At 38.3% G+C, this 20679-nt stretch overlaps 1 protein-coding gene across 1 annotated transcript in view; it reads left to right on the top strand.

Moving 5' to 3' along the window:
- The window catches only part of LOC147365998 (uncharacterized), a 116785-nt gene extending 105741 nt beyond the window's left edge, over positions 1-11044 (top strand). Inside the window, exon 3 of the mRNA XM_086317698.1 lies at positions 10806-11044. Coding sequence (XP_086173824.1) covers positions 10806-10810 — 5 coding nt within the window. The 3' untranslated portion in view covers positions 10811-11044. The remainder of the gene's footprint in view (positions 1-10805) is intronic.
- Positions 11045-20679: the final 9635 nt, after the last annotated feature.

Below are 20679 nucleotides of genomic sequence, written 5' to 3'. Positions count from 1 at the left end.
TTATTTAACCTATATGCAGAGTACATCATGAGAAACGCTGGACTGGAAGAAACACAAGCTGGAATCAAGATTTCCGGGAGAAATATCAATAACCTCAGATATGCAGATGACACCACCCTTATGGCAGAAAGTGAAGAGGAACTCAAAAGCCTCTTGATGAAAGTGAAAGAGGAGAGTGAAAAAGTTGGCTTAAAGCTCAACATTCAGAAAACGAAGATCATGGCATCCGGTCCCATTACTTCATGGGAAACAGATGGGGAAACAGTGGAAACAGTGTCAGACCTTATTTTTTGGGGCTCCAAAATTACTGCAGATGGTGATTGCAGCCATGAAATTAAAAGATGCTTACTCCTTGGAAGGAAAGTTATGACCAACCTAGATAGCATATTCAAAAGCAGAGACATTACTTTGCCAACAAAGGTCTGTCTAGTCAAGGCTATAGTTTTTCCTGTGGTCATGTATCGATGTGAGAATTGGACTGTGAAGAAAGCTGAGTCCCAAAGAATTGATGCTTTTGAACTGTGGTGTTGGAGAAGACTCTTGAGAGTCCCTTGGACTGCAAGGAGATCCAACCAGTCCATTGTGAAGGAGATCAGCCCTGGGATTTCTGTGGAAGGGATGATGCTAAAGCTGAAACTCCAATACTTTGGCCACCTCATGTGAAGAGTTGACTCATTGGAAAAGACTCTGATGCTGGGAGGGATTGGGGGCAGGAGGAGAAGGGGACAACAGAGCATGAGATGGCTGGATGGCATCACTGACTCGATGGACATGAATCTGAGTGAACTCTGGGAGTTGGTGATGGACAGGGAGGCCTGGCATGCTGTGATTCATGGGGTCACAAAGAGTCAGACATGACTGAGCAACTGAATGAACTGAACCTAAGTACTGGGGAAAGACACTTGAATACAAAAATTTTGGCTTTCTTCTTATCACCCTTTTCCTATATTTGAAATTTAAGGATTACTTCTTTAAATTCCATGAGATAATAGATATGTGGACCCTATGCCTTTCAAAACCTCTAGTTGGCCTCCTTTATGAATTTTCATTGCTACTTCCAACGCCATAAACCCTATTCAGTTCATTTTATCTCCACTATGTTAGCCTACATTACTCTGTGCAGGAAATAGAAATACTTATTCCTATCAGGTCCTTTCAATACTAGGGCCAACATCAATATTGAGTCCTTTGGTTAAAAGAAAAAAAAAATCCTTTCAGGAACCACATTCTGTTTCCAAAATGAGTTAGAATTACCCATCAACCACCTACAGAAATGAAAGACAATGAAGTCCAAAGGATGGCTCTTAGAGAAAATGGCTTAGACAACAGAACTTATTTTCGCATACATCTAGAGGCTGGAAGTTGGAGGTCAGAGTGCAGGAAGCATTGGTGTCCAGTGAGAAATCTGTCCTTGGCTTGCGGATGGTTGCCTTCTTGCTACACACTCACATGACCTCCTCCTTGTGTGAACATACACAGGGAAGAAGAGCAAGTTCTCCGGAGTCTCTTCTTAGAAAGGCACTGATCCTATCTAACCCTAATTACTTTATAAAAATGTCATCTAGCTCTAATTACCTTCCAAAGACCCCATCTCAAAGATACCATTACTTTGGGGATTAGGCTTTTAGCATATGAATTTTGGGGAGACACAAACATTCAGTCCATAACATAACACTCCCACCTCCTATGGTCAACTTGTCCTCAGAAGTAACAGCCATCGATGTTTTCTTTCTTTCTGGTCAAACATGAACCACTGGGATTCTCTGGATTGACTGCTCAGGCTCCCAGTGTTTTTAGGGCAAGGCAGAACATATAGGCAATCCTCTCTTCCTAGCACAGAGTTGTTGCTGTTTCTTCTTTGGGATGAGCAGTAATTCACTATTTCCCCTGAATTGAGCATCTCAGACCAGTATGCTGCAGTGATAGAGATGAATCAAAACATTTTTCTATTTTATCCCAGAAAATTTCTTGCTCCTCAGCTCCCTTTCATGCTTCCTACAGTAATCACCCATTGCTTCCCCTGGTTCTTTCTTTTATCTCCATGTCACAGAACTCTTGTGAGTTCCATCAGGTGGGAAACAACTCAATTATTTTTGTGGATGGCTGCCATGTTTCTCTTCTGTTTCCTACTGACTCTGTTATCTTCACTCATTCTTTTCCTTTTATATCTAGACAAGGAAGTCATTTACAGTTATTTATGGTCTCAAATTTTCCTGCTGGTCTTCTATTACTCTTTTCCCATTACACATTCTGATTATTTCATTCCTCTGCTTGAAGTTCATCAGAGGCATCCCAATGTTCTTGGGAAAAAAGTTCAAAATCCTCATCATAGCCAACAAGGTCCTGCAGGATCTGGCTTGTGTCTTCCTCTCTGACTGCCTCTCTCACCATCCTTACTTTTCATTCACTCTACTTGTGCTACATGGGACTTCTCTCTGTGCCCTGGACAAGCTTCATGCTTCTGGCCTTTTGACTTTCTTGTTCTGACTTTCCCAGCTCCTCTGTGGTCAGCTGATCCTATCTTCTCCTCAGTGAAAAAGATTTCCCTGGCTCGCCTAAGAAAGGTGTCTTTTGGTTACAGGTTCTCACATCTCCCTGATCACATCCTTTTAAAGAATAATAACTACTTGCACTTTCTTTATCTGTGTGTCTCCCCTATCAGAACGTGCTGATAGGAGAGGACTTTTGTCTTCACTATTGCTCTATCCTAGCACTTCCTGTAGTGACTGATGCTATGGCAAATCTCCTATGCTGCTGCTGCTGCTGCTGCTGCTGCTAAGTCGCTTCAGCCGTGTCCGACTCTGTGCGACCCCATAGATGGTAGCCCACCAGGCTCCGTCGTCCCTGGGATTCTCCAGGCAACAACACTGGAGTGGGTTGCCATTTCCTTCTCCAATGCATGAAAGTGAGAAGTGAAAGTGAAGTCGCTCAGTCGTGTCCGGCTCTTAGCGACCCCATGAACTGAAGCCCACCAGGCTCCTCCATCCATGGGATTTTCCAGGCAAGAGTACTGGAGTGGGGTGCCATTGCCTTCTCCGCAAACCTCCTATATGAGTGATTAAATCTTTCAGCACTGTTACATTTCACTAAGTTTAACCTTTACCAGGAAGACCTAGTTTGACCCTCTGGGATCTTATAGAACACATTGAATCTGCCTTTTACTTGACAATCAGTTAAATATTATAAAATTCTTTTGGTCTCTTTGTGCCTTCTTTTTCATAGACTTAATATTTTCAGTTATTATCTCAATTGTCAAATATCTTCAGTTATTATCTCAACTGTAATTCAGGTAGAATATGTTTATGACCTTTCAACACTGTTCACTCTGTGTTGGATTTATGTTAGTATCATAAAAGTTTTCCCACTTGACATTCAGTCCATCACCATAGCTAGACCACCCATTTCAATATCTTCAAAAGGATATTGAAGGAGCAGTGTAGGTGTTGAAAAATGGCTGCAGTAAAGGAGAACCAAGTCTTCCCAGACATACTTTTGGGTTGCTTCCTGGAAATAGTTAGCCACATCCTTCCTTAATCAGAAACATATTTACTGTGTTCAGTGGGTTAAGAGGAAAATGCACAAATACTCTTCTCCCTCCCCTATGACCACTTCTGTTTCTTTTGGCCGTACCATGCAGCATATGGGGTTTTAGTTCCCCAACCAGGGATCAAACCCACACCTCCTGCATTGAAGGGCTGAATCATAATCACTGGGTCACCAGGGAAGTCCTCTTGGGACCACTTCTAATCACCCTCTTTAAGCCTTCTCACAATGGAGGGGAAATTTTCAGTCTGCCTGTTCAGCTCTAAGACATTATTTAGTCTGCAGTTATTAGTAGATTTAGCCTTCATACTTTAAAAAGCACAAAGTTCATCCTCTCTTGAACTCTTTTTTCCTACCCAGGTAGATGCTTCTTTTACATCTCTGAGGCCTTGCTACTTTTCTCTTCTCTCTGGCTGCAGGTGGCTGTATTAGTTGACAGATATATTCTTGGGACCCAGTGAACTATCACTTTATGTTGAATGGAGAGATAGATGGTTCCATATGGATCCCAGTCCTCCTGACCCTTCTCCTGACCTCTGCATTTGAGTGGAGAACACTACATGATCATTAATAAGCCCCTCAAACAAAAATAGCCCATTAGTTCAATGTGCTAAAATCTTTTTTCTTTTTAATTGGATTATTTTATGCAAAATGTAACTGATATTCTAGTTATATATGATTTTCAAATTTTATTATGTCTTTAACAATTTGCTCAACAGGATAGAATTTGCTGCAAAGACTTCTGTTAGGCCATTAGATTCACTTGGTATACTACCATTTCTAGCACTTATCTCTATACCAAATATTTTGCTAAATCAGATTTGTCGTGTGAAGACCATTTCTCGTGTCTATTTATCTTCAGCCTGGACCAAAGTCTTTATATTGAATAAACCATCCAGGATGGTCTTAATCATTTCAGTATTGTTTTACCTTCTTACAAATCCATAATACATAGACTATATTGAATGCACTAGGCAATAATTCCTTAGCTATTTGGAATCAATTTGAGAGTCTTTGAGCGTGTCCTTATGTCTTTTCTGATAAGAAGATCTTCACATGTGTGACTCCCTTGTGTTCTTTAAATATGATACAACTGTCATCTCAAAGAGTGCTAACTCTGACCACTCTATTTAAAATTATACCCCCAAATATCCTCTCCTCTTATCCTGTTCTATTTTTTCTACAGTGCTCAACATCTAATGTTCTATTAAAATAATTATTTTCTAAGTTTATCAATCATTTATTGTCTTATCCTGGAAAGTAAGCTAAATCAGGGCAGAGGTTTGTGTCTGCTTTTTTAGGAAACACATTGAAAGCATCAGGCAATGCCTGGTATGCTTTTGGAAATCAGTATATATCTGTTAAATGAATTGAGTGAATGTTAAGAAGAATTATGAAACTCAAATCTCTATCTCTTTAAACCAATATTTGTTTCAAAAATTCAGCCCCTAAAATCATCTACATATTTCTCAGGTGCTAGAAATTTTTCCATCCAAGGAGCTAGTAACTTCATTTGCCCTACATTTTTGTTTTGTCAAAATAAAATTTTAAATACTAAGAAAATTTATTTCTGCTAGAATCTTCAAAGACTGTTTGGAAAAATGCTATGAAGTGAATTATTTCCTTCCATTCACATGTAGAAGCCCTAATACATAATGTAACTGTATCTGGAGAAAGTTTTTCAAGAGGCAATTATAGTTAAATGAGGTCATAAGGATGGGGATCTAATCCAATACAATCTGTGGTCTTATACAAAGAAAAAATGATTTTTTTTAAACTTGCACTCCCCTAGGAAAGGCCAGGTAAGCGGCAGCTTCTGCAAGCCAAGAAGAGAATTCTCACCAAAACTTGATCATTGTTAGAATCCTGATCTTGGATTTCAGCCCTCAAACTGTGAGAAAATATATTTGTATTTTGTAAGCCACTCAGTTTATGGCATTTTGTTATGACCACCCGAGGTGACCGGAATTATGAATGGTCTCTTTTCCTTGCTAAACCATTGGCTGGAATTAATTCCTTCAATATTCATATAAATCAAAGCCAATCTCATCTATAAGACTAAGATACTTCATTATCTCAGATGAACAGACCAATCATTTTATTAGACATTGTTTAGAAAAACATGCTACATTTCCCTCAATAGCCTAAATTACAGAGCTAGGATTTCTCAAAGTAATATTTTGTATGAAGAGTGATTTAGATTGACACAATTATGTTAATCACTGATGTCTCTCTTTCGTGTTATTGATGAAATTATTAGAATAGCTCAAGGATATTTCAGTGTTCATCAACTCATCATTAACATTGGCACAACAGATAAGAGTCATCTGTGTGGCCAGATTGTAGAACCTCAATATTTAATGTTTTATTTGATTTATTTATTATTATGTAGTATAGTATATATATTTGTAAATATGTCTCTAAATACTGCTGCTAAACTCTTAACAGGCAGAAATGGTCTCATAAAATGTGATTTCAAAGTGTATAAAACAAACAACATCTTGTCACTGCTCTACCTGTGGCAAATTCATGTTGATATATGACAAAACCAATACAATATTGTAAAATTAAAAAAAAAATAAAATAAAAAAAAAATAAAACCTTTTATTGAAACGACTTGGTAAACAATTCAGAGACTTCGGAAAAATGGAAATAGAAGCATACAATGTTTTTGTGCCAAATTAGAGCTGTGGTTTTAAAATTTTCACCATAGTTTGCTATAATAAGAAATTGGATAGATAAAGGATATTGAAAACAGAAGTGACAGTGTTAGTCACTCAGTCGTGTCTGACTCTTTGCACCCCCATGAAACTGTAGCCCACCAGGTTCCACGGTCTATGGAATTCTACAGGCAAGAGTACTGGAATGGATTGCCATTTCCTTCTCCAGGGTATCTTCCTGACCCAAGGATCACCCCTGGGTCTCCTGCATTGCAGGCAGATTCTTTATTTTCTGAGCCACCAGGGAAGCCTGTAAAGGATATTGGGTTATCCCAAAGAGATTAACATTCTCCTTAAAATTTAGCATTCTCCTTTAGGCTGAAATCATACTTTATTTTAAAGATTAGAATATATTGGTCAGCAGACTAACTTATTTAGCTATTCAAAGATGTATTTTGCAGGTAAAATATTTTGGTTGGTCCAGTGACATTGTGTTGAAAATACAAAGTAATAACTATAAGTCCTAGTGATACTTTACTTCTTTGAATGGAGGGGACAGTTGGATTAAACAAATCTAAAGCATTTTCAGGTTCACTGTATCTTGTTTTATGCTATATAGTGTAGAACTTTGAGGTCACAGTGACTCACTAGTAATGAAGTGTGAGAAAGTTAAACTATATATTTTGTATAATATATTGAACAACATGGAAGTCGGGGGTGCCAATCCTTTATACAGCTGAAAATCTGAGTATAACTTTATAGTTAGCCCTTTATATCCGTGGTTCCCACATTCACAGATTCAACCAACTGTGAATCACGTGGTACTAGTATTTATTAATTGAAAAAAAAGTCTGCTTATAAGTGGACACACACAGTTCAAACTCTTGTTATTCGAGAATCAGCTGTATAGATACTCTGTATAAAGCACAGGCTCTCTGGTCTGAAGTGAATGGTGGTCATAGTGTATTTATAATTAGAGGGAAAACCAAATTAAAAATATGGTGAATATTAAGATCTTATTTCAGTTAGAATATAAAATACATATAATTATGTAGTATAAGGTGAATAAACTTCAAGGAGAGCTATAATTTCATTTCAGACATAGCTGACTGAAAAGGTGTGTGTGTGTGTTTGTGTGTGTTGGGTTGATGTGCAAGTGTATATACTACAGTAGAGTGGCAGGATTTTGGGTACTTTGCATGTGTACATTATTTTACTCCTCAAATATTGACCAATAAAGAGGTACTGCTGTGTCAGTATGATAAAGTTATTTATCTGTTTTAAAACTTGCCTCTTAAACATCTACAATAAAATGTTAATTTGCCTCTATTTTCATTTTAATCAACAAAGATTATCTTTCTCTGTAGTTTTAGACTAACAAAAGTAGAGTGTCTAGACTATTTCACCAGACTTTTACAAAAATGCGTTTGCTGAGTTATGATAAAATGATGTGCCCTCTGTTGATGTGAGAATTGTCGTCTTGCCCACTTTATTTATGCCTTTAGTGAGAAAATGTAATTTTTTGATATTATCCATTGTAAGACTCTGTGTACTTTATGCAAGGAGTGTTGCCATAAATTCCTATATGAGAACAGTTGCAAGAACAGTTTTGACTCTGCAGATGAAAGTTTTATCCTTTTTCCTGTCAGGGAGGTAAAAACGATATAATACTGCAGGTTTCCCACTTAATTTTATCTACTGTAAAAATTAGTACTGAATTTATTGTCCCCAACTGTAATATTCTCAAACGTAATTATTGGAAAGAGTAGCTCTGCTACTTTTGAATGGACTGGATTTACTTTATTTGTTTTATTTTTTGCTATTTCTTTTTCAAAATTAAATTTTAAAAATTTAAACAAATTTTAAAGGTTACTTTCCATTTAAAGTTATTATAAAATATAGGCTATGCTCCTCATGTTGTACATTCATCCTTAGCCTATCTTATACCCCATAGTTTGTACCTCCAACTCCCCCCACCCCTGTGTTCCACCCCCCCACACACTGGTAACTGTGAGTTTATTCTCAGTATGTGTGAGTCTGTTTCTTTTATATATTATATTCATTAGTTTGTTTTATATTTTAGATTCCATGTGCAAGTGATATCATACAATATTTCTCTTTCTCTGTCTTATTTCACTTACCATAATAAAATGAATTTATTTTAAATGGAAATGAGTTAGGTTGCACCATGTTCGAATATGTAAATTATTTTACATACTTTCAGACATAGGGTAAAAAATCTTATAAAATTCCTAATTAATGAAAAGAACATGGAGAAACATTTCATTCATCCCTTTATTTATTCATGTTCCAGGCCATGGTTATATGAGGATGCATCAGTGAACAAAACAGAAAGGGTCTTTGCCCTCAGGAAGCTTACATTCGAGAGAAGGAGCTCTCATAGTCAGCATGATGAATAAAGAAATACTGTGTCCTGCATTGGCAGGCAGGTTTTTTACCACTAGCGCCACCTGGAAAGCCCATATTAGAATATGAAATGTACTATAAAAATGACTAAAGTAAGAAGTATTAGATGTCATTGAAAATGTTTAAACTATAGTAGTAATAGATAAAATACTCTTATTTTCAAGAATTTCAGCTAATTTTGAATAAAATGGTCATATGATTAAACAAATGGTTTAGCTTTTCTTTAAATTGTATCGATGTGTCATTTGGGTAATTGTTTTTATTGAGCAACTATACATAAAGCCATGTATTAGGTTCTGGTGATAAAATGGTAATAAAGTAGATATGGCCTCTGTTCTCATGGAGTTCAAACATGCAGTGAAAGAAACAGTCAGACACAGCTGTAGCATAACCTGTGAAAGAAGGTGTGATAGGCAAGTGCAGGATGCTTTGGGAATGTGCAGACAGGGCCCTTGACCTTGATTTTGGAAACAGGTAAAGCCTTTGAGGAAGCAATTCTACAATGAGAGGTAGGTATGTGTTGGCCAGGCCAATAGTGGAGATAGAGCTCCTGGAAGATGGAACTTTGTATCCAAAACCATGGAGGTGAGGGAGGGAGGAACAAACATTCCAAGAACCAGAAATTGTTCCCCATGGCTGGAACAAGCGTCTGGGAAGAGAGGTGACTCCCCAGGAGAGAGCTAGGCCACTGCCAGGTTAGCAAGGGGCTTTAAGCCACTTAAAAGAGTTTGAGCATATGCTTACAGCAATGGCAAACAACCAAGGGATTTAATAAAGTCTTTTTAGGCAAACAGTATTTTTTTTTTTTCTTTTTGATGGACATACAGAGGAAACAATGCCATCTTTCTCACCACTGCCCCTTTTCATTCAACTCTGTAGAATAGCTCTTTCTCTTTCTCTGGAGGAAATCTCAGGTAGTTTCTGCACACTCTCTGGTCACTCTTAAATACTTAAAAGGTAGGTTTTGAGATAATAGCAACCCTCTATCTCAAGATCTAATGCTTCTCAATTAGTATTCCTGAGTCTACCTTTCCATCCAAACTTCTTGTCAGAACTGATTATACCCTTTCCCTACTCCATATGCCCTTCTTAGGCTTCAGCTTGATGAAATCTGGCATCTGCCCACTTTCCCACTGAAACTCCCTCTCCAGCATCCTCAGTGACATCTCTGTCTTTAAACCTGGAGGGTTAGTCTATAGAATTTATGTGTTCTGTCAATAATGTTTGACATTTTCATTGTCCTCTCCTTCTTAATATGATCAATTTGCTTGACAAAACCAATGCCGCTTTTCCTTTGGTTTTCTTCCCCAGTTTTAGCCATTTCTTGTCCGTTTCTTTTGCAAGTCAGTGTTTTCTTCTTCTGAACATCTATTCCAATGTTAGTGTTACTCAAGAGTCTTTCCTGAGCCCATTTCCTTCTCACTCCTCAAATTCTCCCTGGGCAATTGCATCCGGTGGCTTCACTTACCACCTGTATACCAATAACCCCAACACCTGTATCTCAGACAAGCCTCATCTCTTCAGTTCCATAATGTTTGAACTTGCTCTGGTGGAGAAATGGAGTGAATGATAGAGAAATAGAGCATAATATCTGGACCCTGTTGTACTCCCAGTTGAGACTGGTGACTGCTATTTAATATTGACAGCAGTCTGCCTCATTTGAGAGACACTGGATTTTCTGGATTTTGCCAAGTGGGTGGACAGGAAGGTGATAGGAAAAAGAAATTGATGATATGGTCAGCAGCATTACAGGAGTGGTGGATTCACTTGGATAAGAAAAGAAAACCTGTAGGGGATTGATAAAGACAGAGAGAGAAGATAGGACTGTGGTTCAGAAAGCTTGAAGCAAAGTTCAAGGTAAAGCTTCCTTTGAGGAAGCAATTCAACAATGAGAGGTAGGTATGTGTTGGCCAGGCCAATAGTGGAGATAGAGCTCCTGGAAGATGGAACTTTGTACTGAAGCCTAAGAATGCCAGAAAATTACAAAGCTGTGGTGAGAGAGCAAAAGGTCTACATTTATATTTTAGAAGTTGAGGAGTCAGTGTTTATAATATAGACATAAAATGGATGGCTGTGTATAAGTGAAAGAGAATGTCCTTAAAGATGGATCTGCAAAGAACCAAGAAGTCAAGTTATTGTATGAGTCATCTTGGGTGGTCTGTGTCTTACCTATAGGATAATGCTCGACTCGGAGGGAGAGAATGCAACCCTGAGATGGAGACAGAGACCTGAACAGATGAAGAGCGACACAGAGGTCCCGAGATGACGCCAGTAATTTGTTGCATTACTGAAACATGGCAGCAAACGTGTTATGTTAGGCAATATTCTACCCAAAGATTTTTTAATTTGCACATGTTCCATCTTTTTCTCTACTTTCTTCTGGTGGGTAAGAGGATAAAGAGAGATGCATGTGATATTTTCTGACTGTCTTAAAGTAGTTGTCACATAATTAAGCGGTGCAATTTCAAGGGTCCTTGCGCAACACACAAGAGTGTAAATAGCTCACTGCAACTTAGAGTCTGCATGGAAAAATATTGACAGTACAATATCGTTCACCTGTGTTTATGCTTTCCCTGACTTGTGAAGTGACTATGAAATGATCCTTCTTTCATATCTGAACCACTGGAGTTAGAAAGTTATTAATATGACATTGAGGAAGAGAAAAAGTTTTAGGGTGTGCTGTAACATGCCATGGAGATTTTGTGTTTTGAGAACTGTATCTTACAATGCTGCCTCAAATATTATATGTGTAATTTACAGGGATTTTTGTTGTTTGTCTTGTTTTTTTTTTGGGGGGGGGGTGCTGGGCAGAGGGTGAGGTGAAGTAAAGACCTTCATTTAAAAGACTGCTAAAGGAGAAATCCAAGGTCAGTGTGTTTTTCCTATTGATTACCTGTTCCTGGGCACACTGGCAAGGAGCCGAACTCATGTTTCATTCTAGCAACTGTAGTCTTCTGCTTGTGAGGGAGGGAGCAGTGTGCCCAGGAAGCAGGGCAGTATTTCCAGCAGGTGGTGATAGCAGGCGGCACATTATAATTATAGGAAAATCAGGTGCACGGAGGCAACCACATTCATGACTACAAGTGCTGGGCTTTCGGTAGACTACAGTGAGGTGTAACGATGTCTCTTTTCCTAGTAAAGGTTTTATGTGAACTGAAATATCTTCCTGTGTATCCATTCACCTATCACTTCCAAGAGAGGAAAAAGGATTGAGACATAAATCTCATCTTATTACCCAACTTAAAATTGTTCCCTCTGATTTTGTCTTGATGCCTGACTCTTGCCTCGTTCCCCCCAGCATAATGAATTTCTTAACCTAGAGTCTCAATAAAAATCCTCCATAATTTATTTTTATCTTAGAAGTTGTCATAAAAATTCACTGACATGGCACAGCCGAAGGTGGTGTGGCATAAGCTACCTTGATCGGTTTGTATAGCTAGAGATCCATTCCTGCTCACAGATGGAAATATAGTGACTTTCCTTTTTGTTCCCGTAAAATAACATTTATCCATTCCACTCAGGGTTCAGAGTGGAAAAATTTGTGGAAAAATTACTCATCTCTGTTAGGATGGTTGTTTACTACATTTTGTACAAGTCTGATATTAACATTTAAACACCTAAGGAAATGATGTAGAAATGAGATTGTCACATGTGTATCTGCTAAGTTGGCACAGCTATAATACTATTTTTAGAATAATAAGCTTAGTGGTTAAAGTGTCAGGCACTGAAGATTAAGTATTGGAAGGAAATTAATCAGGAGATAGACATGGGGTTATGACGGAGAAATCTCAGGCTCTCATTAGCGGAGTCAATCAAGAATTTTCAAGGCACAGTTTTTATCCCTGGCATAATCTTGGGGTCCCTACTTGAAACTTCAGGGAATTCATCTACATTTGCTATATTTATATCCTTTCTTAATTAAAGGTCTCAAGCCTTGAAGGATACAAATTTAGAAAGCATCTTTGAGGTTCTCAGCACCCATGGGATTTCTGCATTTCAGCTGGGGCTGTGTGCTTTCATTTCGGCACAACTCAGAATGTCAGGAGACCTGTTGAGTCACTCTTACTGAGTTGGCTAAGTACCATGAAAAGAATTAAAAAAAGAAGAAGAAAGAAAAGAAAACCAAAAAACAAACAACAGTCAAGCTGACAATGTGCATTGTCCTTGGAGATGTCAAGACAGAAAAGTTTGAGGAAGAACTAAGGCTGAGAGAGCTGATGGATTTCGGTGGAGAAAAGGGCTTCCCGTTTTGCTTAGGCATCTGAAGAAAGCTGTTTCTCCTGGACTCTCTTACTTTCAAAATGAAGTACCTAGCAAGTGCTTGGGAGTTTCATTTGGATTTCAAAGCCGATTAAACTTTTTTGGCCCTGAGAAAGAAATGGGTAATTGTGAAGAAACTGCAGAATAAAGCTGCTGAAGTTCCTTTGTCTGCCGTGTGTGGAAATGGATGGCTCTTTTATGAACAAGCGCTTCCTCTCAGAAGTCATTGATGGAGCCCAGAGTGTGAAAACTATAAAGTGAAGAAAAGAAATAAATGTCTGTGACTTCGGGTCAGGGAGTGGGATCAGCAGAGAGCAGAGAAGTGAGGGTGCAGCGGGAGGTGTCCTGAAGGCAAGGGACTGTCAGGGCTTCACAGGCATCTGAGGGAAGCCTGCCTGCCGGCCCCCACCCCCCCAACTGGCTTCTAATGGCTCCCAGGGGAGACTTGACCTTGGTTCTCTTCCAGCTAAGCCATCCCATACAGCAGAAAACCATCTCCTCTGCTGTCAAAGAGGGAGACAGAGTAAGCTGAAAGACAGCTAGTCAGGCGAGCATCCCCAGCAAGCATAGCAGCTTCCCCAGCCTGTTATCACAGTCTTGGATCACTTTTCTTACCTCCATTATCACCTCCTTATTTTATAACCATATCAGTCTCCTAATTGGTCTTCCTGTTCCCTTCCCCTTTAAGTCCCTTCTTCATCCTGCCACCAGAGACCTAGTATATTTCTCAGTTGAAAATGCTACAATAGGCTCCTTTGCCTGCCGGATGACGCGATCTCAGCAGTGCAGAGAAGCCCCAAACTTGTCTTCCTCCTGATGGCTCCTTAACCTCATTTCCTATTTCTCACCTCACCCTCACTTCTTGGTCTATAACCCTGAGCACTTTAAAAGCCCACGAATCTCCCCATAGTACTCCCTTCCCCTCTCCCAGATAACTTCTATGCTTCCTTCAAACCAGTGTTCAACGGCTAGACACTTTCTCCAGGAAGCCTTTCCTAATCTCTTCACCTCTTCTCCCAAATGGAATCTCTCACCTATGCTTCCATAGGAACTTAACTAGTATCATAACCAGATTACAGCTGAAGTACTAGTTTTCCCTCATTACAGGGACGACCTGAAGGGCAGGCAGGGAATTTATCTTTCTTTGAGCATTCTTTTCTCTTGGCGCAGAGCAGGAACCCTGTGAGATAGTAAATAAAAATGGATTCTTAAAGACAAACTTTTGGTTTATGGCTGTCGTGCTTATTTTCCAAGTTTGGCATTATTTGCAATTCTTCCTTTTAGGCAGACACTCTTGATTCCCTCACTGAAAATTAATAGCTACTATTCCTAAAGCCTTTAGGCCAAGCTTGCTCTGTACTATAATTTCTCAACTTTTCATAGCCAATTTCCCATTATTTGGAAATTCAAGGCAATGTGTCTTTAAGTTTTCTTCTGTCTTTAGTAAAGCAGCTATAATATACTGTCGAAAATTATCTGAATTATAGAAATAAGCAAAAGAGAATACTGGGTATTCTTTCATAACAGAGCTGAGCTTGACTTTTTATTTATTTGTCCATTTTTTAAAGTATGTATCAGCAGTAGTTAACTTGCTGATTTTTGTGTTAGAGTTGTAAATGCTTTCTGTGTGATGAGATAGATAATCCCCAAAGCTGTGGGGCTTGGCTATGTTGGACATTAACCAGTTTTGTGTCTAACTCAGTAATCTGTTAAACTGCCTTCATAGATCTAGATACTTAAATGACTTTTGGACTGGTTTTAACATCTTACTAGTTACTTCATTAGCAAGTTATAGTAAACCTTTGGCATGTGGTCATTTATCTTTTTCTGAGGGTCATAATTTTACCCTTTCAAAAATTATTCATTAACAATGCAGAATAGAAACAATTGTCTTTCTGGGTATGAACAATTTAATCCTGAGCCTACTATAAATGCCTGTTTTATAGTTAGCCACATTGAAGAACCTTAGTTTCTTTATCTGAAAAATAGGGGTGCTTGCTTCCAAGGACCGGGCAAATATTAAATATCATGTGAAAGAAATTTCTAAACCATAAAGTGAAATATAAATTGTGCATTAATATTTGCTATAGAGCTACTATATCCTGACATTTTTTTTATGTATGTTTAGTACAGTGAGATTGTTTTAATAACATAATGACAATCCCAGGAAACCAAATAAAATTGGAAGAATGAAAATGAGAATAATAATTGAACACATTAATTTTCAATCACTGCTTCATTCTCATTTTTGCCTTTTTACAGACACAAGGGAACCAATGTCTATTCTCATCATCATAGAAATATAGAAGTTATTTAGAATAACTAATTACAATAAGTAAACTTTTCACAGTTATTTGTTTTATGTATAAATGTCAATAAGACTGGTCTTGATGTTTATTTACCTGAAGATTTTCTAAGAGCTCATTTCTTATAGGAATCAACTTGATCTTTAGGACAACAGCTTTCAATTCTACCTTGAGCCCTAGCAGCAGCCTAGGGAAGTAGGCCATGTAGGCAATTTTTTGTTTTGAAAGATTATAGCAAGATTTTGTCTGAAGTAAGGGTTCTGAGACTATATAAAATGTTAACAAATTATTGACCTAAAGGGTTTATATTCAAATGAAGAGGTGCTGGAAGTACACTCATTTGCGACCTTGTAAAAAATGAAATGGGTCTATTTAATGTAACTTCATGCACAAATGTTTTGTTCCTCTTTTTGAAAAAAATCTAAAATACAGATTATACAGTGGATGCTGAAGGAGAGACCTGAAGCAGGTTTCGATATGAGATATAAATCAACAACAAAAGTAGAGACTTTATTTTTGAACAGCAAGAATATATTTTAGAATGTGATTGATCATTTTAGTTTTTAAAAATCTATTACTTAGAATCTCAATTACATGAAAATGTCTAACTTTTGCAGTAAATCTTTTTATTTTTTTCAATCTATTTTCTCTCAGATTCAACATCTACCTCACAATGATGATAAGTGACTTAAATCATTTTCTTTCTCTCTCTTTCCTATATGTAGCACAAAGTAGGTGATCAATAAAGGCTTCCCAGGTGGCGCTAGTGGTAAAGAACTGGCCTGCCAATGCAGGAGATGTAAGAGACACAGGTTCTATCCCTGGGTCGGAAAGATCCCCTGTAGGAGAGCATGGTTACCCACTCCAGTATTCTAGCCTGGAGAAGCCCGTGGACAGAGAAGCCCGGAGGGCCACAGTCTATAGGGTTGGACAGATTCAGACACAGACTGAAGCGACTTAGAAGAGCACAGGATGTGGTCAATAAATACCATCACTCATGTTATTCTGACTCTCCCATGAATGTGAAAAACCAAAGTTGCTGAGGCAACCAAGCCCCCTCAGGGTCTTCTAACAATAAAAAGGAGACAATTACAATATTTTATATATCAAATCAAATTTGATTTTGATCAAATTTGGGCAGATCAAATTTGAAGAAACTTAAGTCTATCACAAATAAACACTTGGGTATAGTTGCTATATCAACTGAATTTCTAACTCTAAAGATTTCCTTTCAAGGATGCAATATCTTAACAATAAATATATATTGATTGTTGTTAATATGCTAAGAATTGTGGTAGATGTCAGTACTATGAAACAGAACATATTGGCATGCTTTGAAGAGTCTTATAGGAATAGAGTCAGAAAGGTGAGCCTCTATACTCCACTGTGCTAGTTCAGCTCAGTTCAGTCGCTCAGTTGTGTCCGACTCTTTGCGATGCCATGAATTGCAGCACACCAGGCCTCCCTGTCCATCACCAACTCCCAGAGTTCACTCAAACTCATGTCCATTGAGTCGGTGATGCCATCCAGCCATCTCATCCTCTGTCATCCCCTTCTCCTCCTGCCCCCAATATCTCCCAGCATCAGAGTGTTTTCCAGTGAGTCAACTCTTCACATGAGGTGGTGAGAGTACTGGAGTTTCAGCTTTAGCATCATTCCTTCCAAAGAAATCCCAGGGCTAATCTCCTTCAGAATGGACTGGTTGGATCTCAAGAGTCTTCTCCAACACCACAGTTCAAAAGCATCAATTCTTTGGCGCTCAGCCTTCTTCACAGTCCAACTCTCACATCCATACATGACCACTGGAAAAACCATAGCCTTGACTAGACGAACCTTTGTTGGCAAAGTAATGTCTCTGCTTTTCAATATGCTATCTAGGTTGGTCATATCTTTCCTTCCAAGGAGTAAGTGTCTTTTAATTTCATGGCTGCAATCACCACCTGCAGTGATTTTGGAGCCCCCCAAAATAAAGTCTGACACTGTTTCCACTGTTTCCTCATATATTTCCCATGAAGTGATGGGACCAGATGCCAGGATTTTCGTTTTTTTTTTTTTTTTTTATTCTTCCAATTTTATTTTATTTTTAAACTTTACATAATTGTATTAGTTTTGCCAAATATCAAAATGAATCCGCCACAGGTATACATGTGTTCCCCATCCCGAACCCTCCTCCCTCCTCCCTCCCCATACCATCCCTCTGGGCCGTCCCAGTGCACCAGCCCCAAGCATCCAGCATCATGCATCGAACCTGGACTGGCAACTCGTTTCCTACATGATATTTTACATGTTTCATTGCCATTCTCCCAAATCTTCCCACCCTCTCCCTCTCCCACAGAGTCCATAAGACTGTTCTATACATCAGTGTCTCTTTTGCTGTCTCGTACACCGGGTTATTGTTACCATCTTTCTAAATTCCATATATGTGCGTTAGTATACTGTATTTATGTTTTTCCTTCTGGCTTACTTCACTCTGTATAATAGGCTCCAGTTTCATCCACCTCATTAGAACTGATTCAAATGTATTCTTTTTAATGGCTGAGTAATACTCCATTGTGTATATGTACCACAGCTTTCTTATCCATTCATCTGCTGATGGACATCTAGGTTGCTTCCATGTCTTGGCTATTATAAACAGTGCTGCGATGAACATTGGGGTACATGTGTCTCTTTCCCTTCTGGTTTCCTCAGTGTGTATGCCCAGCAGTGGGGTTGCTGGATCATAAGGCAGTTCTATTTCCAGTTTTTTAAGGAATCTCCACACTGTTCTCCATAGTGGCTGTACTAGTTTGCATTCCCACCAACAGTGTAAGAGGGTTCCCTTTTCTCCACACCCTCTCCAGCATTTATTATTTGTAGACTTTTGGATCGCAGCCATTCTGACTGGTGTGAAATGGTACCTCATAGTGGTTTTGATTTGCATTTCTCTGATAATGAGTGATGTTGAGCATCTTTTCATGTGTTTGTTAGCCATCTGTATGTCTTTTTTGGAGAAATGTCTATTTAGTTCTTTGGCCCATTTTTTGATTGGATCGTTTATTTTTCTGGAGTTGAGCTGTAGGAGTTGCTTGTATATTTTTGAGATTAGTTGTTTGTCGGTTGCTTCATTTGCTATTATTTTCTCCCATTCTGAAGGCTGTCTTTTCACCTTGCTAATAGTTTCCTTTGATGTGCAGAAGCTTTTAAGGTTAATTAGGTCCCATTTGTTTATTTTTGCTTTTATTTCCAATATTCTGGGAGGTGGGTCATAGAGAATCCTGCTGTGATGTATGTCAGAGAGTGTTTTGCCTATGTTCTCCTCTAGGAGTTTTATAGTTTCTGGTCTTATGTTTAGATCTTTAATCCATTTTGAGTTTATTTTTGTGTATGGTGTTAGAAAGTGGTCCAGTTTCATTCTTTTACAAGTGGTTGACCAGATTTCCCAGCACCACTTGTTAAAGAGATTGTCTTTAATCCATTGTATATTCTTGCCTCCTTTGTCGAAGATAAGGTGTCCATATGTGCGTGGATTTATCTCTGGGCTTTCTATTTTATTCCATTGATCAATATTTCTGTCTTTGTGCCAGTACCATACTGTCTTGATAACTGTGGCTTTGTAGTAGAGCCTGAAGTCAGGTAGGTTGATTCCTCCAGTTCCATTCTTCTTTCTCAAGATCGCTTTGGCTATTCGAGGTTTTTTGTATTTCCATACAAATTGTGAAATTATTTGTTCTAGCTCTGTGAAGAATACTGTTGGTAGCTTGATAGGGATTGTGTTGAATCTATAAATTGCTTTGGGTAGTATACTCATTTTCACTATATTGATTCTTCCAATCCATGAACATGGTATATTTCTCCATCTATTAGTGTCCTCTTTGATTTCTTTCACCAGTGTTTTATAGTTTTCTATATATAGGTCTTTAGTTTCTTTAGGTAGATATATTCCTAAGCATTTTATTCTTTCCGTTGCAATGGTGAATGGAATTGTTTCCTTAATTTCTCTTTCTGTTTTCTCATTATTAGTGTATAGGAATGCCAGGGATTTCTGTGTGTTGATTTTATATCCTGCAACTTTACTGTAGTCATTGATTATTTCTAGTAATTTTCTGGTGGACTCTTTAGGGTTTTCTATGTAGAGGATCATGTCATCTGCAAATAGTGAGAGTTTTACTTTTTTAGTTCCTCTTCACTTTCTGCCCTAAGGGCGGTGTAATCTGCATATCTAAGGTTATTGATATTTCTCCTGGCAATCTTGATTGCAGCTTGTGCTTCTTCCAGCCCAGCGTTTCTCATGATGTACTCTGAATATAAGTTAAATAAGCAGGGTAACAATATACAGCCTTGAAGGACTCCTTTTCCTATTCGGAACCAGTCTGTTGTTCCATGTCCAGTTCTAACTGTTGTTTCCTGACCTGCATATAAGTTTTCTCAAGAGGCAGGTCAGGTGGTCTGATATTCCCATCTCTCTCAGAATTTCCCACAGTTTATTGTGATCCACACAGTCAAAGGCTTTGGCATAGTCAATAAAGCAGAAATAGATGTCTGGAACTCTCTTGCTTTTTCAATTATCCAGTGGCTGTTGGCAATTTGATCTCTGGTTCCTCTGCCTTTTCTAAAACCAGCTTGAACATCTGGAAGTTCATGGTTCACGTATTGCTGAAGCCTGGCTTGGAGAATTTTGAGCATTACTTTGCTAGTATGTGAGATGAGTACAATTGTGTGGTAGTTTGAATATTCTTTGGCATTGCCTTTCTTTGGGATTGGGATGAAAACTGACCTTTTCCAGTCCTGTGGCCACTGCTGAGTTTTCCAAATTTGTTGGCATATTGACTGTAGCACTTTCACAGCATCATCTTTCAGGATTTGAAATAGCTCAACTGGAATTCCATCACCTCCACTAGCTTTGTTCATAGTGATGCTTTCTAAGGCTCACTTGACTTCACATTCCAGGATGTCTGGTTCTAGGTGAGCGATCATACCATCGTGATTACCTGGGTCGTGAAGATGTTTTTTGTACAGTTCTTCTGTGTATTCTTGCCACCTCTTCATAATATCTTCTGCTTCTGTTAAGTACCATCTGTAACAGAAATATACACTGTCTCCTGGGAGCTCAAGGAGCAAGGATCTCACCTAAATGTGGGGTGGAATGAAACTTAAGTGGCACAGTGTGAATGATATAGAAATAGCCCTTAAAGTCTGCTTTTAATTATTCTTAGAAAACTCTTCTTGTACCATTTCTGTGTATGGAACAGTATATCTTTCTCCTTCACTAATTGTTTATTGAACATGTGAAAAGATCCTCAGTGGAGAGAAGGATTTGGCAAAATATTAGACTCTTGAGGTCATGAAGATGGGGTTTTGAACCATTATTTGGGAATATGAAATACATTTGGGGATAATATAATCTTTGAAGACTAGAGAACATGGAAAAAAAAAAAAACAGGACCCTGTAAAGAGGTTTAAAGCTGTTTTTAATTATCCTCTTACTTAAAACAAAAAACAATTGT

The sequence above is a fragment of the Bos grunniens genome, chromosome 9 (genome assembly GCF_055505025.1).
Source record: "Bos grunniens cultivar Pamir isolate PY7600 chromosome 9, Bosgru_T2T1.0, whole genome shotgun sequence".
NCBI classification, from domain to species: domain Eukaryota; kingdom Metazoa; phylum Chordata; class Mammalia; order Artiodactyla; family Bovidae; genus Bos; species Bos grunniens.
Note: the sequence above shows the minus strand (reverse complement) of the source record. Positions and strands in the feature narration are given on the sequence as shown.